Source organism: Mesitornis unicolor, unplaced genomic scaffold (assembly GCF_000695765.1).
Source record: "Mesitornis unicolor isolate BGI_N332 unplaced genomic scaffold, ASM69576v1 scaffold1102, whole genome shotgun sequence".
In the NCBI taxonomy this organism is placed as follows: Eukaryota; Metazoa; Chordata; class Aves; order Mesitornithiformes; family Mesitornithidae; genus Mesitornis; species Mesitornis unicolor.
This window is the reverse complement of record NW_010169604.1, coordinates 1-24,515: the sequence shown is the minus strand read 5'-3', so window position 1 is coordinate 24,515 and position 24,515 is coordinate 1. Positions and strand designations below refer to the sequence as shown.

Here is a 24,515-nt window from a genome sequence, read left to right as displayed (position 1 = left end):
GGCTTTCTGGTATGAAGCTGGGCAGTCACTTGCACTTTCACAATTTAAAAATAATGAAATAAGAGCTTGTGATGCTTAAGTCTTTGACCGTGGGTTTGTGTGGTCATCAAAATCCACATTTTTCCTCGGCCTGTGAAGGTGACCTACTTTCTAAACAGGGAAGGTATATGGTTGTCACATTGTAATACACTCTAAATTGAACTGTGCCAAATTAATTACACCAGGTGTTGCTGTGAAAATATGTCACTCGTGGACAAACTGTTTCACATACAATGTTATCCCAAGGGATGATACTGTTTATGCCATATTCGTGTAATCTGGATTTCAGTGGAAACTGAAGCTGTTCTGAGCTGAGGTTATTACTGGTTCACTAGCTGTGGAATGGAAGTGTTTTCGTCAAAATGCCAGATCTCCACTAGTTTGACTGTGACATTAAGTGCAGCTGCAAGAACTTTACATGACATAATGTGCTCCATTACCACCATCCTGATGGTGAATAAACAGACTGATCTTCTATTGGAGAAAAATCCTGTGACTTGAAAAACGCTTTGTGGTGGTGTTGTCTACTTTCACTTTATACTTGTATCACTAGCCTTTAGCAATTATAATGTCCTCAGCTGAGGATGCAAGATACTAAGTAAGTCTAGTTTGTTGCGTCTCTGTCCTGGATATTTATGGATGTGGCACTTGCAAATCCTGCTGTAGCAATAAGCCCACTGAATGTTGATGTTGCTGATTGTACTGAAGGTAAGACGAAGTTGGGGGATCTCTACTGCCAAGTAGATCTCTTGCATTGTTCCTGTTGTAATGCTTTCCATTTATCACCTGAAGAGAAACTAAATCAAACTTTATTGTAAACAGATTATACCTTATGAAGTATGTCTGCTACTTTGAAGAAAAAGAAAATATCTGCTTTCTGTGATTCTTTTTCTTTCTCCATGTAAGCCAGTTTATTTAGGAAAATGTCTCTGCATCTTAAAAAGCTTCCCCCATCTCGAAGTCATTTTTTATCAGTTCACCCCTGCCTATCTCTGGATAGCTAATGCATTTCACTCTCTTGTCTCTCTAAAATAGTGGGAAATAATTCAAACCTGCCTTTTATTTTATGTACAAGGTGCCAAATTGATGGCTCTCAATAGTTAAGTATGTGGAAATATTTAGTATCAGTTATGTTGAGCATTGTTCAAATCCATCATTTGACTGCTGGAAAGGTGACAGTTTGTGGGTCTCTAGCAGAGTGCTGCTGTGAGGTTTTGTTTGAGAAATGCTGCCTGTTTTGTAGGGAATTGATTTGAACAGCAGTGCCAATTTCCTTCTCTTGTATGACTTGGAAGCTCTTTCTGTTCTTCCTATAAAGCCCCAGTGGCTCTGTCAGTTTCTTTGCTCCTCGTTCGTCTTTTGTGGGAAGGGAGGAGATGGGATTGGGGGAATACTGAGGCATGCATCAGTAAGTCTCCATACTGCAAATTTTTAGCAGTAAAATACTGAAGCTGACATGGCAGCTAGTTAAACTCTGTTCTGCAGGGCTCTGCATCCATCAGTGTTTTACTGGTTTTCTGGAGCATAGCTTCAAGAAGGTGCACTGGTAGGAACCTGAAAGATGAAATGAACTTGATGGAGTAGAATAATATGATGGGCTCAAGGGCTGCACATCAGTGTCTGGAGTGCATGCTGCTGATGGAGAGTGTTTTTGTTCACTTCCTTCTTATCCATTTACATGAAATTCAGTCTCCTTATTTTAACAGAGCCTATGCACTGTCTGGGCTGCAGGTGCAGGCAGAATCCAGTGGCAGTAATACAGAGTTAGTGTGGGAGTGTTTACCATGCTTCTTGGGTAGGCTTTGCAGTCCGTGTGCCATTATGGTCTGCACTGGTGCTGGCTTCAAAGTAGTGCCTTAGAAGTCAGCATTTCACTGCAGTAATTTCTCCTTCTTAGTCTCAGCCTTTCTGTGCATAGTTCTTCTCACCTTTTCCTTATTAATTTGTCCTTATTCACTCCTCCCCTTATGTCTGGTGCAGTGTCTCAGTCAAATATCTCCTTTCTCCAAAAAATGTCTAAGTGATTAATAATTCAGCAGCGCTCTTCCACTGCAGTAGCCATCAACTACCATTTGGCTCAGTTATTGGCAATGTGGATGAATAAGAGGTTAAACATGGAGAATAAAAGAGTATGAGTTTTTTTTAACTTTCTAGAGCAGCCTACTTACTGAAGTGTGAAAAGGGCACTTACAAAGCTACGTGAGAGTTGAATTCTTGCTTAGGAAAAGCTCCGTTGTTCAGCTGACTGACTTACATTCTCTAACTTTTTTAGATAATCCTATTTTCAGTAAATAGCAGAAGATCACAAGTTATTAGATTTATTATCTAATTATGGGGAAGACACTTTAGTCTTCACATGAAAAAGGATTGTACTTGCTTACTCAGCATAGGAGCCTTGAGCTGTAATCATTCACTCCAGATTATGCAACTAAGTCAGTAATTGTGTATAACTTGGGAGAGGGTGAGAGTCTTAATGTAGGAAAAGATCATGTTAGAGTGAATGAAACTTTTGTGGACCAATTGTCTTTAGACTTACTTTGCTAATTAATGCAGCTACTCTTGGTGTTTGACCAGTTGAATGTTACCTTTTTGACTATAGTAACCTACTTGCTGCTAGCAGTAAAGGACAGCTGTGCGTTCCAGCATCCAGGTGCTAGAAGTTCTGCTTGAAGATGGTGAATTTGCAAGTAGGGGAAATGACTGAAAGCCAAAACTTCCCTTGTAATGCCCAAATGACTCCCTGAGAGAGGGCAAGGACAGACTGAAAGGAGGATTGCTACTAATGCAACTGCTACTCGGACCGAAATTATTAGACCCATGGCCTCAGAGTTCTAATATAACTAATATAATATAATTCTAATATGTCCTGATTTAGCTGATGGGTGGAATAATGGTTATGATTTCTACAGTAATTTCTTTGCTCAGCATCTTGATGTGATTGTTAGGTTTGTTAAGATCTTAGTTTGAGAATATATGTAAATTTAAAAAATAGTTTTCTGGAAACCCCCTCAGATGTTTTATATTCTTTCAGTAGTATTTGGATGTCTTTTAAACTGACACTGAGTTGTATGATTGTTTTTAAATAAATAAAAGATTTGTATTTGTATTAAAGATGCAGCTGTATTAAGCACAAATGCTGCAGCAAAATGAGGCATATATACATATACAGGCTAACAGCAGCAGATTAAATAGTTTTTATAATTTTTTTATACTGCAGTTTGCTAAACAGTTTATAAAACTGTGCAAATGTTTTCAATTCTCAGAAATCCATGCTGAAGTACAGTTGAAGAATTACGGAAAATTTCTTGAGGAATATACATCTCAGCTGAAGAGAATTGAAGATGCTTTGGATGAATCTATTGGAGATGTTTGGGACTTCAGTCTTGATCCCATTGCACTAAAGGTCTTTATATATTTAATATGTATTGCAACTGTAGTTCTGCTAGTTCCTCCTTCCCTTCAAAACATGAGAAGTAAAAGTTTGATGCATTTGTGCTCTTAAAATTCTGACTTTTGTGTTTGAGAAACCTATCCAATACTGTTTTAATTGTCAGGTAATTAATAAATTAGTGCCTATCGTAAGAGAAGATATTTTCATATTATTTTTTTCCACTCTATAGAAGTTAAGTGAATTTACAGTTCTTCATGTGTTGGGAAACCTAATTCCAGCAAACTTCTTCCCTGTGGGTGTTGGTGTTTCTATCCAGGTTTGGGATTCCAGAAGAACTCACTAATACCTGCATAACTGCAGAGCCAACTGTGTGTGTATGCACAGTTGTGTTTTGACTTAATGGTCTTAGTACAGTATTTTCTGTCTTCCAGAGGTGGCTGTTTCCTTGATCATGAGTTCTCTGTTCTCTGTAGAACATTGTTGTTTTTTCTCGTCACTGAATTTGCATGCATCGTTTAAAAACAATTTGTTACCATATAGAACCTGTGTGTGCTGAAGACGTGCTCTTAAGTAATCATCTGTCTGAATAATTTGAATCAATTATGTGTAGGGCCAGCACAGTGCTGGATATATATGAACTAGACAATATCTTGGCTGACTTCAGTACAAAATGTCAGTGCCTGCATACAGATATGCACTATGCATCCTATTTCCTGCATTTGGAATTTTTAATTTATGTTTTAGGCTTCCTGAGCTATTTTTCTACGTATACCATAATGACCATGCTTTTGCTTTCAAGATTTTTAAGTAAATTGTTGTAAATGCTATATAATATAGCTAGTTATTTGCCTTTCTGTGTAGAGTGAAAGGAAAGGTATTTCCACGCAAATGTGAGAGCAATGGTTTTCTGCAATGTAGGTTGCCAGTAATGTGCAATTATTGCTCTCTTATTACTGACCTTATTTGAGATTAAACTGAAAAATAGACCAATTTATCTAGTTGGATAATTGTATTTTTGACCAATATTTTCTAAAGTTGTTTGTTGTTTTTTGTTTTGAGTTTTATTTTGCTTGTTTTTAAATTTTAGCTTTTGCCATATGAACAGTCATCACTACTGGAGCTCATAAAGACAGAAAACAAGGTAAACGCTTCATTCTTAAAAGATAAAAATATTAAAAAATAGTTACTCTAGCTATCACCTAGCTCTCTAAACATGAAGCTATTTGTAATCTCTGTGGTTTTTTTGCCCTTGAGTCTAGGTTCTAAACAAAGTAATAACTGTGTATGCTGCCCTTTGCTGTGAAATCAAGAAGCTAAAATATGAGGTAAATTCATATGTCTTTAATTACTGTGTATGAAAATGTTTGCAGATTGTCAAGCTGATATGTAAGTTTATTCTAGCAGTAAAGAAACAAGATATAATGTCTAAACAGTTTTTATATAATTATTACTTATATCCTGTTTATTAAAAAACAAATTTCTGCTTTTGTTGTTAGGCAGAAACTAAATTTTATAATGGCCTCTTGTTTTATGGAGAAGGAGGTAAGTAGCTCCCTTTACTGTAAAGTTTGTAGTTTTACGTTATTGTTTCAGGTTATGGTAAATGCTACAGTGAGTGTAATTTTTATAGTACAGATACATGCTTTCTCTTTATCTTTGAATGATAAACACTAAACAATGGACTTTGAGGTTGTAGGAATATATGTTAGTCTCTTGTAACTGCCCTGAATTAGCTTCAGATAAAGGTAAGATATGTTACATTTACATGAGAAGTAAGGAATATGGGCTGTTGAGGCTGTATTTAATATATAACATATAGAAACATGAGCTTATATACTGTAGCAGTTTTTTAAAAGTATGGCATTGAAAACTTTTTTTCACATGTAAACACATCCTAAACCAACTTATTTCCTATCGGGACTAGATTTTACACTGATTGTAGTAAAACAATACATCTGTAATTTGATTGCAATTAACCAATGAATAAATAACTGGGAACAAGTCCTGCCTACTTATGTGATTGTAGTTGTTCCAAGAGAAGTTGCAATGTGTTAATGTCATGTGCCCTTCAGGTGCGGGTAGTAGTGCTCATACTACTGTGAGATAATACAGGAGCATAACTGATTGTAAGTCAATTCAATTGACAAATCATGAGACCCTGCTTTAGGTGAAAGCTGCTTTTTGTCTTGGAATTCAACCCTTTGAAGGAGTTACCAGTTTGTCTTAAGCTTACAGCTTAAAGGATGCTAGTCTGAGAATAAGCACAGATCTTGGTTCTGTGGACTGAGTAAATTTAATGAGTTGATTTAGAGACATGTCACCTAACTTTGTTTTCTATTTCAGAAATTTTAGAGAAAGGGAGGGCTCTTTCATAATAGTCTCATAGAAGGGCTTTTTAAATAGCTTTTCAAGAGCCTTGACTGTGACGGAAGTACTGGGGAATGTGAAATCTTTGAGATAGAGACTGCTTATCATTCTTTTAAGTTCTGTGTAAGATGAATGTTGTGGTACAGTTGAGGATTATGAAAAAGTGGTGTGTTTTGTTGTTTTCTTTAGCAGATTCTCATTTCTTATCAGACATGGTATTAAATATCTTAAAAGAAAGTGATATACTGCCAAAACAATACTAGGGAGATCCCTTAAAACTTCTCCATGTCTCTAGCATGAAAAAAGTCAGATGGTTGCAGATTGACATACTACATCTGGAGTTTCTTCCTGATGGGTGTTCTTCAGGGAAAGCTTGAACATGGCAGGAACTGAGAGGTCAGCCTTCTGTGGATTAGGTGATGAAGCAGAAATTGTTCTCCACTTCCATATCGCTCCTTGTAGCATCTACTGTGATAACAGCAAGCTTGCTTACTTGGAAGAGCTGGCAAAGTTACTGGCTCAAGGATGGTTGAAATTTAAACAAATACTGTGCTGGCCTTTTTAGCCTGTATAAAGAAACTTTTTTTTTCAATCTTGTCCTTGGAGGGACTAGGGCTAGTCTAGGAATTTCATATAGTTAGTTGGATCAGGTTTTTTGGGCCATACGCTAAGCAGAGTAAAGGTTACATAAAATGTGTAAAGGGGAAGCATACAATGTTTAGACTCTTGTCCTAGAGCTCCTTCTTAGAATCATAGCGGTTTACGTTGGAAGGGACTGTAAAGATAATCTGGTCCAACCCCCTGCCATGGGCAGGGGCACCTCCCACTAGACCAGGTTGCTCAAAGCCCTGTCCAACCTGGCCTTGAACACTTCCGGGAAAGGGGCATCCACAACTTGCCTGGGCAGTGTCTCACCACCTCCACAGTAAAGAATTTTTTCCTAATATCCAGTCTGAATCTACCCTCTTCCGGTTTAAAGCCATTACCCCTTGTTCTATCACTACCTGCCCTTATAAAAAGTTCCTCCCCCGTTTTCCTATAGGACCCCTTCAGGAACTGAAAGCCTGCAATAAGGTCAACCCGGAGCCTTCTCTTCTCCAGGCTGAACAGCCTCAACTCTCTCAGCCTGTCCTTGTAAGGGAGGTACTTCAGCCCTCTGATCATATTCGTTGTCCTCCTCTGGACCTGCTCCAACAGCTCAGTGTCCTTCTTATATTGGGGGCCCCAGAGCTGGATGCAGTACTCCAGATGGGGTCTCATGAGAGCAGAGTAGAGAGGCAGAATCACCTCCCTCACCCTCTGGCCACACTTCTTTTGATGCAGCCCAGGATGCAGTTGGCCTTCTGGGCTACAAGTGCGCATTGCCGGCTCACGTTGAGTTTTTCATCGACTAACACCCCCAAGTCCTTCTCCTCAGGACTGCTCCCAAGCCATCCTCCGCCCAGCCTGTATTAGTGCTTGGGATTGCCCCTACTCAGGCGCAGGACCTTGCACTTGACCTTGCTGAACTTCATGAGGTTGGCATGGGCCCACCTCTCCAGCCTGTCCAGGTCCCTCTGGATGGCATCCCTTCCCTCCAGCGTGTTAACCGCACCATCCAGCTTGGTGTCATCCACAAACTTGCTGAGGGTGCACTTGATCCCACTGTCCATGTTGCTGACAAAGATGTTGAAGAGTACCGGTCCCAATACTCATCCTTGGGGGACACCAGTTGTCACTTGTCTCCATTTGGACATTGAGCTGTTGACGGCAACTCTCTGAGTGTGACCATCCGGCCAATTCCTTACCCAGTGAGATACTTCTTTTAGATACAGAGTCTACTTTAGTCTCTGGTGACTGCTCTAAAATAACATATTTTATGAAGCAATGACCTGCATTTCTTATGCAGGTAAACTTGCAATTGTAAGCCATTTTTGCTCAGAGTGGCCCAATAGAAAGTCTAGAGCATTAATCTGTCATCTAGCTAAAAAAACTTGTTTTTGTCAGGTACTATTACAGTAGTTCCAGCTGACTGAAATAATTTGGCATTGGTGATGTAATTGCTGTATTTCATAGTATCCTGTTAGTGTACTTTGTCGTACAGGTAATGCTTTGAAGCTATGGTGATGAGCTGGTTCTTTTGTGTGGGAAGATATGTGGGAAAAATAAAATCAATTTTCTGAGGAAATTGTGTGCTACACATCTTTTCTTCTGATTAATGATATAGTATATTCTTTCAGTAAATAACTACCAAAGATGTTCTTTGCAATATAAATACCTAGTGCTTTCATACAAACTTTTAAAACAGAAACTTATATATAAAGTTACATCATATATATGCCTTTAAAGAATTTTGTTTTGTGTTCTTTATTTTCTTTCAGGTGGTGGAAACTTTTTTTCCTGCTTTGTGTCTAACTTATAAACAATGTAATTTTTAATGAGAAGAAAACTTCAAAAATAAATCCAGCTTAGGAAAGCAAAATTAAAAAGCTTTTGAGGCTCCTTTAGTATGCTTATAATAGTGGACTCCACTTGTATGACAAAGAAATAGCTTGCAGGACAAGCTTCAATGTTAATTTAACAGGTGTAACACAGGCTTTTGAAAAATAGTGACAAATGTTTGTGTTTCAAGCCACAGATTCCAGCATGGTGGAAGGAGATTGCCAAATACAAATGGGAAGATTTGTCTCTTTCTTGCAGGTAGAGTATGTTTTGATTTTTTTGATAGCAATTATAATGTTCATTTTACTTGCAAAGTGGATTTAACAGCCTGCAGTATCCTGTTTGCATCTTGTTGAAAGACATTGCAATAATTTGATACGTTGCTGTGTTTTGACTGCAGATCTGTGACAACCAGTTGATGTATTGCTCTTCATTTTGTTGGGTTTTTTTATACTTGTCTAAAACTCGGGAAGCTTAATGAGAGAAGAAATTTAGTCATTGTTCAAAGAAATTGGAATTTACTTAAGAAAATTCCAGTAAGAGCAGATAAATTGAGGCTGTTTTCATTTGATGGTACAGTTAAAGATACCTGTTTTTATGGTTTTGATTAACAAGTTTTAGTTTTCATTGAACATTGGAAATGGATTAATTGTTTACACATCTTTTTTAGCTGATAGAAGAAAACAAAATTAAAACATGCACCTGAAAAAAAATTGCTTGTGCCTCACTCAAACTTCCAGGGAGGAACATTCATTTCTTACACAGTTTGGTTTTTATCAGTGTCCTTTGCATGAAAACAGGATCTGTGTTTCTCCTGAGGATTTCCTGTGCTCTTGGGTTTCAGTCTACTGTGGAATATTTTTATCTTTAGTATAGCTTACGCGACTGTCCTGTTTCAACTTTTATGTCATATTGCTTGTAACAAAGTATCTGCATTGAAGTAGAGAATATACAAGAAGCGAGTATACAAGAAGCTTCCAGAATGTTTAAGCAAATTTTAGTTTAACAAAGGTTATAATTCCTGTTCTTGCTGTACACTAATATGGCAGTAGTCATTTACTGGTCATAACAGGTTGGATGCTATAGGAAGTTGTTTCTCAACCTCTTTTACCATGCCCAAGTGCTGTTAGTTGTTAGGGTATCTTGGAGGTTTTTTACCCTCATTTTTTCAGGTTTTTTGTCCTATCAACTTCCAGTTTTTCCTTCATCCTTTATTTTTCTCCAAGCAGATGCTTGAGAGACCTTTCAGTGGTTCAGAAATGGGGCTACTGTACACTTGTGTTTTTCCAGACTTTTTTTTCCCTGCTCTGTCCAGGTGGAAGTTGAGAGCAGAGTGACTGGCTCTCTGGGTATCTATATGTATTGCAAACCCACTCTGTAGAACAAATTTGTTTATGGGGTATATGCTGATGTGTATATTTATAGGGTAAGCACTACCCAAAAATATAGCAGTATTGCTTCTGAGCCCACTTAGTGTGTATGCTACGATGGCTTGCTGATTGTTGAGCAACTTGGGAAAGAATGGCGATCCAGGATGTTGCCCCACAGGGAAGGTTACTGTGCTAACAGGTGTATGTTGTTCTGGGTAGAGCTGTGAGGAAAACTTGTTCCTTACTGAATTTGCTCGTTTTGAACTGTTATGTTCCCCTAAATCCCACTCAGAGTCTATATCCACAGACTGGGAAATGCTGTTCTGGTCAGTGTTAAAGTGCATCTCCAAGGGTTGTGTGAAAATATGAATGAAGGTGACAAAAGAGGTGAAACGTTGCTTTCATAGAGCTAATGTCCACATATTAGTTTACTTGCCCTTCTGAGTTCAGGTTTTCTTGATTAGCTAGATGGAATAGTCTCAAATTTGTTATGTCAAAACAGTGCTGTGGAACACTAGTTAGGTACTCTTGATCCTGCAGAAAACAGTATATTTTAAGAACTCTGATAAAATAATATATTTGTTTGTATTATGTAGCTGCTAATTTGTGTGTGCTGTTAAATAGAACTATTTCCTGGAAGTTTAAAAATGGCAACTGGTGCCCCTTGCCTGGGAAACCTGATCTCAGTTCTCTCTTAATCCATTCCTCTGGAATCTGTTAGCTTGTTTCAGCTGCATTCGATGGAGCAATACAAGTATAAGAAATAATGACACTTATGTTTTGTGAAAACTGGTGACTAATAGGAGGCAGAAGCCCAAATAAGATCTATTTTTGATGGAGAGGAAGACAGAATTGAGCTGTTAGCCACTCTTCTGGCAGGAGCAGCAGGCTGGCTGGTTAGCCAGTGTGGGCTGTCTGCTATGAAGCCATCTGCGTGCTGACTGGCTAGGCTCATCATATGCTGACTTTTCCCTGATGGATTTTAGGGTGAATTAATGAGCAAATATTATTGCAGTTAAGGGAAATCAGATTAATTTCCCCTATTGCTTAAGGAATGTCTTCTTAAAATCCATTATATAAAGATGGACAGAGTCGTTGTGTTCTTACTCATTTTGTACTATGTAACTGAGTTCAAATTCTGCTGTCGTCAAACATACCTCTTGAAGACTTTGTCTTGTTTTTTAGAAAACAGTTTTCTGTGGCTAATCCCTCTTACAGTAGGCACAGGCTTCTGTGCTAATTTCTGATTTGAATTTTGCTATCACCAGCTCCTGGAGTGTGGCTTTTGAATCTAGTGGGAAAATGCACAGCCTTTGCTATTGGGCATATTCTCTCTGAAGGTACTTGGGCACTGTATTTGAATTGAACTCTTGAAAACTTTTACAGCAAGTTATTTAAAGTACATCAGACCTGTTATGGTGACTTTTCTGTACCTTCTTTATAGAATCAATATCCTTTTTAAAATGTACTAGGTATCAATTCTGGTATTTTAGTATCTAGGTTGTCAGAGCTGTGTGCAAGTGTGAAATTTCTGTTTTCCTTATTGTGCTTTTCATTGTGTTGAAAGTGCATATTGTTCCCTTAATAGTGCAGTTTGTACTGAGAGCTTGTGTTTAGTAACCACTTAGCTTACTCTCAGGTCTTTTTTTTTGGATCTGTTAGTTACTAAGAGGATGTTTTCCATCCTGCTTTAGGTCTGTCCACTGAGTTGGATTAGGAATGTAGTTGAAGCTTGGGTTGCAAGTTTCAGTGGTTTATGTTCAGTATTTTGGAAATAATGATAGTAATTGTGTATGAGGAGAGTCTATACATATATGCCTTTTATTTTCTTGTGTTTCAGGAGCTGTCTTGCTTTGTTACCCGATGTTATGAAGTAGTGGTGAATGTTGTGCATCAGTTGGCTGTTCTCTATACCAGCAACAAGTAATTATTCCCTGAAATGCTGTATTGTTTTTATGTAGTTAAACTTACGTATAAAATATGAATGTTCTGCCTAAGGCATGGTCACTTTTGGAACATTGTTTATCTAGAGATACAGAGAGTGCTTTGCTGTGCAAGTTTGGGTTTCCTAACCAGTTATGAAAGTGGATTTGTTTTATTTTTTGAAAAGGTGGTGCTTTTGAATAATGAGATTCAAGACTTTATTTTTACCTTTTTTAATATAATTGATTCTTCAGAGGCACTTAATCTTTATTATTAAGAAATTATCTTGCTGTTCTTTCATCCTTGCTCTGAGAGAGAGATTTCTTTTGTTGACTGATAGAATAGATACTACTAGTTTCAGAAGCTTAAAAATTGGATCACTTTCACAGTCTAAATATGTAAATCTTGATATATATTCCTCACAGAATGACCATGGCTTTAACATCTGAAGTTGAGTTTAGGAAGAGCTGTTTGGCTTACCTGCTCTGAAAACTGAGGAGAGTTTATCTCTGAATAGAATTGTTTGGTTTAGCTCTGAATATAACTGCAGACGTCTTGATTCCCCCATCCCTGTCCCTCTGCTCCAGATAGAATGGCATAATCCTCCTCAGGCTTATTTGTTGCTTACACTGTAACACAAGGTGGACTTTCTGTATGGTGCTGGATGTTTAACTTGGTCGTGGCTTGATTAAATGCATGAAGTGATTTTGTACTTCTTGGAGCACAAGGCTGTATGTATCAAGGTTACTTGCTGTTAGCATAACTTAATTTGAAACTGCTGATATACATGTGCACTGTGCATGCACAGTAGTTTGAACCATTCACATGCTGTACATTTAAAAATGCATTATTATGTTTGATCATAGCACACAGATTTCACAGTGTACGCTTCTGATCAGATTTTGAGAATTCTTTTGTTTTCTGAAGTTACTATGTTAATGAAGAACAATGTACAGCAAGAAATAAAGAACACGCAGTGATACAGAATTGGTGATTATGCTCTGTTCTAAGGATTCAAAAGGCATTAAAAGATGTATTTTGTTTACAGGAATGCACCTAAAATTATAGAGACGTCTGGAGTTCATTTTCAGGTGGGAATAACTTGGATCCCCTTTTGCTTATGTTAATGTATATGTGTCTTGATCATAAGAAAGTGAATTTCAAGTACAACTTTCAGTCTGGAATTTCCCTTAAAGGTTTTATTTTGTTAATCAGCTTTTTCTGACCTTTATGTGGAAAGGTTTGGTATCTCCTTGGCTGTCATAGTCTAGCTTTCTTAGCTGAAAAGTGTGTGTGCTCCCTTATTGTGTGCAGTATGTGCTTTTGTGTGTAGACAATTTTGAAAATCCTACCTTCAGTATCAGACTAGATCAGTGAACTTAAAGCTGTGCCTGTACACAAACTAATGTTCCTTGTCACTAGAAGAAATACTAAATCTTTAAGCTACCAAACCAAGAAATCTCCGGTTTAATTCTCTAGCTGATGTCTGGCTGGCTGATAATGTGTTGAAAGGAACTGAAGTTTTACTTGCCGCAGATGAGTGTAGTAAACTCTTCAATAACTACAGTCTTTTTACTTTAAACAGGCGATGTATGAGCATCTGGGAGAGTTGCTCACAGTCTTAATCACTCTGGATGAAATAATAGACAATCACGCCACTCTGAAGGATCACTGGACCATGTATAAGAGGTGTGTCTCTGAAGGTGGGAAACACACTCCCACAACAGAAAAGATAAAATCATGTTTGTGTGTCTCTTTGTTCCCACACTGACTTTCTTGGAACATGGATTTTGGTAGCCCTGAGTTTTCCAGAAACCTCAATGACGAACAGGGCTAAGTTCCCTCTTTGTCCTTCTTAGCAGCACCAGTAAGTTTAAGTGCTGAATGTTACAATACATGGTAAGCATCTTGACAAACAGACTTACATGGTTGGTATGGCTTGAAATATATACATTAAGGAATGTAATTTTGCACAGAACTGTTCTAAAACTATCCCTACCCATACTGATTGTTGGAATGGACATACAGATTTAAGTAAGAACTCTATCTTAAGTAAAAGCTGAAGAGTTGGCAGTTATAAAGGTAGTTAAATTAGTGGAATAACTACTGTTTCATTGAAAATTTGAATAAATGGGAGTTACTTAAATGCAAATGACTTCTATGGACCTAGTTGGTTTTCTTTTTCTATTTTTTTTTTCTCTATTTTGGAGTTGCTGCTGGTCACAGATGTGGGCAATTAGAACCTGTTACCAAATCAGTGCAAGATATGCTATAACTGTTAGTATGTTTTAATTGTTGTATGTGTGTGTTCCACACCACCTCCTTGCAGGCTGCTAAAATCTGTCCATCACAACCCTTCGAAGTTTGGGATTCAAGAAGATAAACTGAAGCCATTTGAAAAGCTGCTGTTAAAACTGGAATGCCAGTTACTTGATGGGATGATATTTCAGGTATTGAAATTAATTACTGAAATTATCAGTATGATAGAGGAAACTTACATTAAAGCTACACTTTTTTAGAATGGTTTGTTTGTTTTTATTTTGTTTTGTTCTGGATACAGTGATGTGTGAATTTGGCTCTTGCATCTGTACATGGGGGAAGAAAAAGGCTGTATTGTAAGATCCTTCGTTGCTCTTCTTGTGTGCTACAACTGTGCCAGGCTTTGAATGGTGGCAGTTAATGCTTGCTGTTTTGCAGAATTAAAGAAATGCAGACAACTTGACATTGGGACTGTGTATTATCAGGGAGTCTGTTTTTCACCAGAAATGTTAATAGTGGTCAGGTTTGCATAGCATATATCCACTTTATTTTAGCTGCAAGTTAAAGTCTCCTCAGTAATCTTCAAAATATGTTAAGTATGACCTCTTGTTCTATATATTTTTTTTTCTCATTCCTAGGATATGAGACAGGTAGCTGTCATGAGGTACCACTTCAGTGGTGTATACCCCTGAATCATGCACGTGTACGGTTGAATGAGAAGGATTTTTACTTTTTAAATGCAGTTCAGTTTGTTCAGACAAGAAGCCACCTTTTTTAAGAAAAGTGTGTATTTGAGACACTGATATCAGATATTGTGGTGTTGTGGGCAGAGGATGGTGTTGCTGAATCTGGTCACAGCAGAGTCAGCTGAACGGGACTGTTGCTTAGTTCTTATTGTTACACCCTAAATGTCAAAGGGAAGATTTTGTTCTGTAAAAGCCTCCAAAAGGGAAATTGTAGATAAATAATTAAGCACAATCTGGCTGCTTCTTTCAAAGGGCTTTGCTACCAGCTATCCATTTATATCTTCTATTTCTCTAATGTCGCATTAGTGCGAAGACTTCATTATCTGTTGGAGACATCAGTAGGATTTGTCTGGTATTCATTCAGAAAGTTTCCCCTCTTGTCCTGCAAATGCCCCTTCCTGACAAAATTACATGAAAAATATTCGTAAATACAATTCCATTAAAGATTTTTCTGATATCTTTAGAGAATCTGAAGTGTCTTTTTTTGTCTTTCTTTCTCTCGTTTTTTTAAACCATTTCCAATTATGTGGGGTTTTATGCTACAAGTTCATGAACAACAAGCAACTTGCGTGATAAATCTTGTTTAGTTAACAGATAGTAACGTATTATAATGTAATAATGCAAGTATGCATCTAGTTTCTTATCACTAACACATCAGATAGTTTCTTTAAAAATGTCCTTTAATAGAAATGTGAAGTAAATGTTTTTTTGAATTTAGGTATGAGAGTTTTTAATGCTTTCTGTTATACTGCACGATTCAAATGTAGTTAAAAATCTGTGTGTTGCCAAGTTTAAAACTAACTTCAGGTTAGTCTTAAATCAATGTGTTCTTGAAGTATTCTGCTCTTGCAAAATCAGTATTCTTTTTAAGTCCAAGATTAATGGCATTATAATGATGCTTTTTATTTTTCTTTTTTGCTTAGGCCTGTATAGAGCAACAATTTGATTCTCTAAATGGTGGAGTGTCGGTGTCGAAGAACAGCACATTTGCTGAGGAATATGCTCATACTCTCCGTACAGCTTTTGCAAGTGTTGAAGCCAAACTTGGTAATGCAAGCTCATGCTTCTCCTGCCAGTTTCACTGTTTCTAAAATTGTTTGTTGGTTGTCTGGGAGTAGACTTCAATAAAAGTGTCCTTTTGCAGGTGAACCTTCAGAAATTGACCAGAGAGATAAATACGTGGGCATCTGTGGCCTCTTTGTACTGCATTTTCAGATTTTTCGGACTGTAGACAAGAAATTTTACAAGTCACTGTTGGATGTCTGTAAAAAGGTGAATGCTTTATTTTTTTGTCAATAATTGAGAGGGGGCGGGAGATCTTCAGTAACGAAGATAATTTTCTTAGTTGCGTAGCATAGCACCAACTTGCAAAAAAGAACACACAGTTTACCAAAACAAGTCAGAAAGCAGAATCAAGATTTTGCTACTTTTTTATAATTCACCACCACCACCACCATTTTCTTTTAAAGATTGTCTAAAACCTGTGCACTCACTTAGCAGCAAGGTAAAATAACTTGGAATTACCATTAAAATGTTTCTTCTCAAGATTAACGTGGCACTGAGGACAAAAATTTGTTTGGGTTATGAACATTGTGGGACTGAATAAATGCTTTGGGGTTTGACCTTGGCTGTAAACATGTATTTTGAAAGACCTCTAAGTCCAAAGGTGATTGGGGCTTTTTCATATTAGATGATACTATGAAATTATTAAATTCTCTAATACTGTTGAGAATCACTGAAAGTGGTAATAACTTTATGTGTGGTGTCCATAATGGACTTCTAGGGGAGAAAGCTTTATTAACGTGGATGTAATACTTTGTAGAAAACAGCTATGCAGAAATAAACTGAATTGTGTGTTAAGGTTCAAAAGAGGCATAAGAAACATGCATGGTAGCATAGTATTTGTTGTAGTTATTTATGTTTGTTGTCACTTTGTAACATTTGCCCCCTTTTTTTCCTTCTCTTCTCTTCTTTCTTCCCCCTCCCCTCAGGTACCAGCCATCACACTAACTGCTAACATTATCTGGTTCGCTGACAACTTCCTGATTCAGAAGATACCAGCTGCTGCCAAACTTCTGGACAAGAAAAGTATTCATACAGTTAAAACGCAAAGGGAGAACTTTCTGCAGCAGAAAGCCCAATCACTTACCAAGTATGCTTGCTAAATATTACTTTGTGATGCTTTTTGGCAAATAGTTTATAAACACGTGGATTTCTTCGTTTAGTGTACTGGCATGTTGTGTAGTGTTGTTCAGTCATGTTAATCAACGTTGCTATTTCACTGCAGCAGTATGTGTGTGTTAGTGTTGCTGGAAAAGTTTTGGTCAAAATTAAGTGATTTTTTTTCATGTCATGCTTTTGGAAAAATGAGTATTATGTCACCAAAATCACAAAGTTCATGGCAGTTAAAAATATTTGGTTGTTTCAGTTATTTACATACTTTCAACTTCCTTTTTTCTTTAAACTAGTGTTTAGTAACCTCAGCTGCTTTGTTTTCTCTTAAGGCTCTCTGCTTTCTATGTGTTTATGGAGGTAAATTGCTAGTAGGCTTATAGAGGTGTTTTTCTCTCCTTGGTGATACTTCATTTGCAGGCATTTCTTTCTTCATGACTGTTTTAGTTGCTTATTTAATGGTCTTTGAAATTATCTGTATTTGAAAGGGGTTCTCTTCCTTTGTTCTCTGCATGTAGTTTGCAGGTCACTTCCTTCTCTATGTTCTTTCTAGAATATGATTAAAGATTTTTTTTTTTTAGTTGTCAGGCTTATGAACAACTGTGCTGCACTGCATAGGGAGATAACAGGGCAAAGATTTCTGTTTTTGTTGCAGACCAAAACAAGGAGGTGGAAAGGAAGATCTGTGGAATAGAAGTAAAAACTTGTGTTTTTGCAGGTTATCTTCCAGCGCTCTATGGAAGCTGGCAGAACTGGGTTGGAAAGGAGGTGGGAGAGGGCAAAAGCAGCTCCAGTACAGGCCTCTGGCAGATTATTTTCCACCTCTTCCTGGTTTATGTCTTATGTCCACAGGAAGAATCAGGAGCTCTGACTGAATTCTTTCCTGGGCTTTAATTCCTGTGTGGATCATAATTGCACTGCTGCTTTGCTTTTTGTCTTGGGCAGTGGTACAAGTAATGCCTTGCAGCTCTTAAGATTAAAAAAATTGTAAAAGATCTGAGTATTCAGAGAGATTTTATATATGTATAAAACCTTAAAAATTCAAACTTGGAAGAAAAAGAATTAACACAAGTGTAGGACTTTTCTGTTTAGTGTTCAAAAGCATTTTCTAGCAGTTTATTTATTGTTTTGATTTAAAAAAAGTGTGGTATATGTACTGCCAAGAGAGCCATTTGTTCTCTTGAAAGGGAGATGATTTTGAATTTTGGGTAAGCATTTTTTGGTAAGCTTACCAATGCTTACCAATACACAGTTGAAAGGTAAATGAGTAGGAGGTTCTGATAATTTCAGGAATGGAGAATTACTACTTTGGGGACTGAAGATCTAACATATTTTTCTTGAATGAACTTAAGCTTTGGAAAGAGAAAAGAAAATCCTCATACTCTTCTTATTTGAAGTAAGCAACATTGTTTGTTTTCTTATCCAGAGATATGCAGTCCTACTATGTTTTTGTGAGCTCGTGGATGACTAAAATGGAATCTATCTTGTCAAAGGAGCAACGCATGGATAAATTTGCAGAAGATCTTTCTAACCGCTGCAATGTCTTCATTCAGGTGTGCAGTCTTTTAATGTGGTGATACAGCAAATGATGCAGCAAACTGGTGTTTTGGTGCAAGTTGTTGAACAGAAAAAATCACAGAGGTTCTGTGATCATTGGTATCTTATTTTACAATGTGAGAATTGTTCTAAAACGTCAGATGCCCAGCAGATACTCTTTTAAGTAAATCTGTGAAAGGTACTTCCATAAACCGTGTGGGGAAAATCAAATCTGACTAAATATTAGTAGCTAAAATTTTGAATTTTTCTCTTGACTTCGGAAATCAAGAAAACTTTGTTTACCGTGTAGTAAAGGTTTTTTTGTTTTGTTTTGTTTTTCCTCCCTTTGTGTCATTCATGAGGTGCATAAATTGGACTGAACCAGTGTCTAATTTAGTTTTGTTTAGCATACTTCCAGTAAAGGTTTTGTGTTGTTTCGTTGTGCTTTGCCTAGTGACGGTACTTTGCAAGAATCTTACTACATTCCGAGGCAGCTGGGTTTCTTTTGGCCTACTAACAGCATGTAGTCTTAATGTAAGATGCATCTTATTTCTGATTTTTTGTGAGTTTTGATATGTATCTATCTGCCTGGCAGAAATCTGCTGAGGTGTGTGGTAGAAGCATGATCCTGTATCTTCCGTATCTAAAGACACACATGCACTAGGATCTGTGGTTTTTATATTAGAATTATTTGCAGTCGACTTAAGTAAATTTTGCTCTCTAGTTTCCTAGACCACTTGCTGTCTTTTCCCAGTCTCTTCTTTTTATTGTTAATACTTTTCCTTTGAAATTAGTTGAGTAACATTCTTGTCATGCTGTGTGCAATCCATATTGTATTTAAAAGCTTAGTATCGTTTCAGAAATGACTGCTTTTTATTGTGCAATGGACAGGTCTGTTTAAACTATGTAGAACTTTGTAAATACTGTGCATTTATTTCACAGGACTTTGAAGTTTTAGTTTGTTTTTGTGATAGACTGTCTTTTTGGGAGGATGGAAGTTGCTTGATGGTTTGAATTTTAGAATATGTCTGGAACTATTAGGCCTTTGAGACTGTGCAATTAATTAACTCACTGATCTATGTTTGATTTGAATGGCTCTAGAACAGATTAATGATCAGGTGATCTGATGACTTGTAGACGCTTTCATAATATCTGCCCAATAAAAGGGTCTCGTTCAGCTTTGAGATCTCAGGCTTGCTTATTAGGTGGAGTGGCGGGCTCTCTGGTGCGAAGAGGGAAAAGTTAGATCTGTCCTGTACGAAAGAAAACAGAGAAGACTTATTTGGCTGTGTTATGAAAAATTTATCTGTTTTTTTTCCTCTTTACTCATTTTGTTTTTAGGGTTTTCTTTATGCATACAGTATTAGCACCATTATTAAAACTACAATGAATCTCTACATGTCAATGCAAAAACCTATGACCAAAACCTCGGTGAAAGCTCTATGCAGACTTGTAGAACTTCTGAAGGTAGGTCACTGGATGAAAACCGTTTATTTCATGTAGGCCTTTACAGGGAACATTGACCAAACATCACATACTAACACCATGCTCCTGTGTCATGTGTCCCCTCTCCCCACCCTCTCCTGCCCCGAAAACCCTAAAACCCCCAAAATCAAAAAAAAACCCAAAAACCACAACTGAGAGGAGATATGCTTTTGCATAGCTTCTTGTTCAAGACTGGATTTGTTTAGAGAATAGGAGATCTGGCAGGCTAAAATGGATTTATTTAACTTTGAACTGCCTTCCTTAGTTGATATCACAGAATGATTGAAGTTGGAAGGAGGTTGTCTGGTCTAGCCTCCCCCTGCTCAAGCATGGCCACATAGAGCAGATTACCCAGGACCTTGTCCAGATGATTTTTGAATATCTCCAAGGATAGCTACTCCACAGCCTCCCTGAGCAATCAGCTTGTGCCAGTGCTCAGTCACCCTCAGAGTTGAAAGTGTTTCCTGATGTTCAGAGGGAACCTCCTGTGTTTCAATTTGTGCTCATTGCATCTTTTTCTGTCAGTGGGCACCTCTGAAAAGAGCCTGGCTCCAGCTTTTTGCATCCTCCCTTAAGTTATTTATGTACCTTGATAATATTTCCCCCCACCAAGCCTTCTTTTCTCCAGGCTGAACAGTCCCAGCACTCTGAGACTTTACTCATACATGAGGTGCTCCAGTCCCTTCATTACTTCTGTGGCCCTTGGCTGGACACTCTCCAGTGTGTCCATCTCTCTATTGTAGTGAGGAGCCTAGAACTGAACACAATACTGCAGGTGTGGTCTCACCAGTGCTGAGTAGAGGGGAAGAGTCACCTCCCTCAACCAGCCAGCAACACTTTGTATTATATAGCCCAAGATACCATTCAGCCTTTTTTGCAGCAAGGGCATGCTGCTGGCTCACATTCAGCTTGGTGTCCATCAGGACCATCAGGTCCTTTTCTGCCAAGCTGCTTACCAGCTGGATGGCTCCCAATATATATTGGTGTATGGGCTGGTTCCTCCCCAGATGCAGAGCTTTGCACTTCTCCTGGTAATTGTTCCAAAAGGAAAATACTCTGTTTTGAGAGAACTTCAGGAAGCAATGTTGAACAGAGCTGGATTACTTAAAAAACACCAAAAAAACCAACAAAATTTCCATCGGAGTCTTAAACTTTTTTTACATTCCTGAATGGTTTGATTTTTCTCAGTTTAAGGGTTAATTGCAACTGCTACTAACAGTATATTACAAAGTGGAAAGAGTCTGTATTTGCAGTGTGTATGAGTCTGCCAGCATAAAGCCAAATTCTAAAGGCAACAATTTTAGTAATACATAGGCTATTGTGTTTTGGCATTGACTTTAGGCAATACAACATATGTTTTACCGAAGAAGCATGGTTGTGGCAGACTCTGTGACACATATTGCTCAGCATCTGCAGTATCAGGCTCTCCACTCTATTTCTATAGCCAAGGTATGTACTCCAAGTTCTAATAATTAATCTTCCTAGCTAAGTGTTTTTAAAATATCTTAATTTCAGGTTAAGTTTTTTTCTTACATTTGCAAAATCTATAATGTTGTTCTATTGTAATTGACAGGTATAAGAACTCTCCAGAGCTTTGTCTTAGAAACTGTACAGCATAGATGGCTATTATTGACCAAGAATGAGTCTTCTCTTCCTTTAAACTGCTGAATCTCATCATGCTTTTCTTGTATTCTATTTAGGTTTTATTTCTAGCAATTTTCACAAACTGACCTTTTCTTACCTGTTTTCTGATGCACATTTTTGAAGCAGTCTGTTATAGGTCTAAGCTAACAGGCTGTTATGCATTTAAATCTTTGGCAAAATAGCAGTAGTTAGTACTTGATGGCTTACAGGACCCTAATGTGGACATAAATTCACTATTTTGCTGTGGGATAAAATGGCTCCAGATGTATCTGGCATCTTCATATTTTCTAACACAACAAAAAAAATACTTCTAAAAACCTGATGTGTACATATGTACATATATATGTGTACATATGTACATATATATATGTACATATGTGTGTGTGTGTGTGTGTGTGTATCAGGAGTAGCATGAACTGAAGAAGTTCCAAGTTTCAGAACTACCAAGAAATACTGTTTATCTTCAAACAAACAGTTCAGATATATGTACTTTAATAACTTTCTCAAATTATATCTGTAATTGCATTACAAATTATTTCTAAATGCGTAGAAAGATGCTGAGACTTGTGTATTGAGTGGATATCAAAAAGAACACATCTGTGAACAATTCTTGATGTTTTGATGACTAATCAGAAAAGATGTAAGAGGCAAATGCTGGTAAATAGAAGAGTTCGTTAGTACTGGTTTTTTATCTGCTCCACTTTGTTTCTAAGCGGTATAAGGTCTGAGGTATATATGTAACATAGCTTTAGCATGCAAGGTTGAGGGGTCCATCTCAAACATAATTTCTTAGAATCGGAAAGAGGTTTTTCTTTAACTCCTCTTAGTTATGCTGCTACTCACAAATATGTCTGTGACTTCAGCTTCTTAGCCAGAAGACTTGGTTCTCTTCACTTGTTCATGCAAATGTTTTTGCACTTAATCTTTCATAAATTAGAATTTGTAGAAAATTGCTAGTTACTGTTATTACCATATGCCTCATTTATGTGTCTCATGGCTGTTCAGCTATAAACTGAATTTTGTTACCAACAGCAGGGAGTCACTGATTAAAAAATTGCTAACAAATAGTAAATTATATGTTCCTTAGAATAAAATTGGCATGCAGTCACGTGCAGCTTGCACAGTATTTGCATGACCTGACCAAGTTCATGCTGAACTGCACATATTCCAAGTGTATAGGTAGGTAATAGCACTGAATTGACAGAGTAGGTGAATCTGGATTTGGTTTAACTCTGCTCACAAAAGATAATTTCTTGGCAGAAATACTCAATTTATGGCAAGTCAGTAAGCTTTGGAAAGATGAGCAAAGCTATTGCTTTTGGGCTTAGGTAACTTTTCTCTGAATTTCTGTGTCTGTCTTTCATCAAGAAAAGAGTAATTTCTGATAAGAAGTACAGTGAGCAACGCCTGGATGTCCTCTCTGCTCTGGTGTTGGCTGAGAACACCCTCAATGGGCCAAGTACAAAACAGAGGCGACTCATTGTTTCTCTTGCCCTGAGTGTGGGCACGCAGTTGGTAAGTGCCTTGACTGTTCCAGACCTTTACTTGTTTGGTGTAGTATCTTAAAAATAAATATAATATTTTTTTATTTTTAACTTCATTTGTACAGAAAACTTTTAAGGATGAAGAACTTTTTCCCCTTCAGTTAGTTCTGAAGAAACTGGACTTGATCAGTGAACTTATAGAGCGGTAAGCAGTGGCACGTAATGTATAGAAGGCAGTGTAATGTCACTGGGGAAGCTGGATCTTCGCTGTGCGAATTGCAGTCTGGTAGCTACATGCTGGTGGTGATTTTTGCATGTATTGTAGACCAGGGATGGACAGAGAATTCCAGAGCTAAGCGTGAAGCTCGCTGCTCTTTGGGCAAGTTATATTTTACCTAGCTGTTGCCAATTAGGTAATCCACCTCTCTGGTTAGAAATTCTGTCACTTTCTTGGATGACTTGGCTTTATGTTAAACTAAAGTCTTCCTCTTAACCCATACCCAAATGTTATGAGTTAATACCAGTCTGTCTGGGAGGTCAGGCTGTTAGTTCACATGTGACACCCTGTTTTACTGCTGCTGTAGTTTGAGGACACTCAAGTGTCCACTGAAAATACTTACTATTTAACTTAAGTTAAATAATTCACCTGACAATCTGAAAGCCAGGTGGATGTCTGGGTTCCATGCATACTTCATGGAGAGAGGCAAACGCCTTCAATGACTCATAGGATAAATTCCTGGGATAAGTGTTGTACACAGATTGTATTGGGAGAGGCCCATTTCTCTTTTTTGACTTACAGGAGAAACTTAAAATATATGTTTGACCTCTAGGCTACTAATTACGTGCAATAAGAAAACAGTTATTTAGGGTTTTGCTGTGATATAAGTTTTAATTCTTTCAGAGACAGAGTAGGCTTTTTTTATTCCTACAGCAGTTACCTTTTATTTACAAATAGCCTAGTGGAAAACAAGAAATAAAAAGCTCATTAATAAGGAACTTTTCTTTTTTGAAGGACAGTGCATCTGGAACATTAAAGTAACCATGGCTTAAAAAGTAACTTAGGCTTGAAAAGCAGTTGTATTTATTGTAAACACATTAAAGTAAATATCTCTGTGTTAAAAGAATGGCCTCTTCCAATTCTGTGTTTAATAAGTAATCTTGTGTTCTAGAGTTCGAGCGCAATGTGACTGTTGCTTCTTATATTGGCATCGAGCGGTCTTTCCAATCTACTTAGATGATGTGTATGAAAATGCAGTTGATTCTGCTAGACTGCATGTAAGTAATGCTCTTAGCAACTTAGTTTAGCAAGCCGCTGTAGTGGGAGGGATTCAGAGGAGGAGAGGGTCAAGCACGGACTGAAACTCTTAAAGAAAAAGCTCAAAAAGTAGAATTCAGGCAAGAGTTGCTACTGAGGCAGAAATTTCTTCTCAATTGGGAGGTTATAAAAGCAATCTTTGTTCTAAATCTAGTTAAAGTATACCTGTTAGATTGCTCTCAGAATCACAGATCACTATTGTTAGCTCTGAGTCTCTGTGTGCGGCTGTCTGTCTCTTTGTTCTTCTCTTCATTCGTTCTAATTTGAAATGAACACCTTTTGCTAGACTGGAACAGTAAAAGCCTTTGTTCCCCATTGTGGTTATGCGTATCTAAGGAGCCAGGAGACCTGCTTGGTTAAACA

The 24,515-nt window shown here is 37.5% G+C and overlaps 1 protein-coding gene across 1 annotated transcript; it reads left to right on the top strand.

Annotated features, from left to right (window-relative positions):
- The first annotated feature begins 674 nt into the window (after nucleotides 1-674).
- LOC104533904 (WASH complex subunit 7-like) lies at nucleotides 675-24,142 on the top strand. The gene is made up of 19 exons (XM_010179371.1): nucleotides 675-747; nucleotides 3,303-3,442; nucleotides 4,518-4,571; nucleotides 4,690-4,755; nucleotides 4,927-4,972; nucleotides 8,409-8,476; nucleotides 11,429-11,511; nucleotides 12,560-12,602; nucleotides 13,097-13,200; nucleotides 13,841-13,961; nucleotides 15,440-15,563; nucleotides 15,661-15,788; nucleotides 16,508-16,668; nucleotides 18,115-18,241; nucleotides 19,566-19,691; nucleotides 21,051-21,158; nucleotides 22,722-22,868; nucleotides 22,963-23,042; nucleotides 24,007-24,142. Exons 1-19 carry the CDS (start codon nucleotides 675-677, stop codon nucleotides 24,140-24,142), a joined length of 1,935 nt encoding a protein of 644 aa, XP_010177673.1.
- Nucleotides 24,143-24,515: the final 373 nt, after the last annotated feature.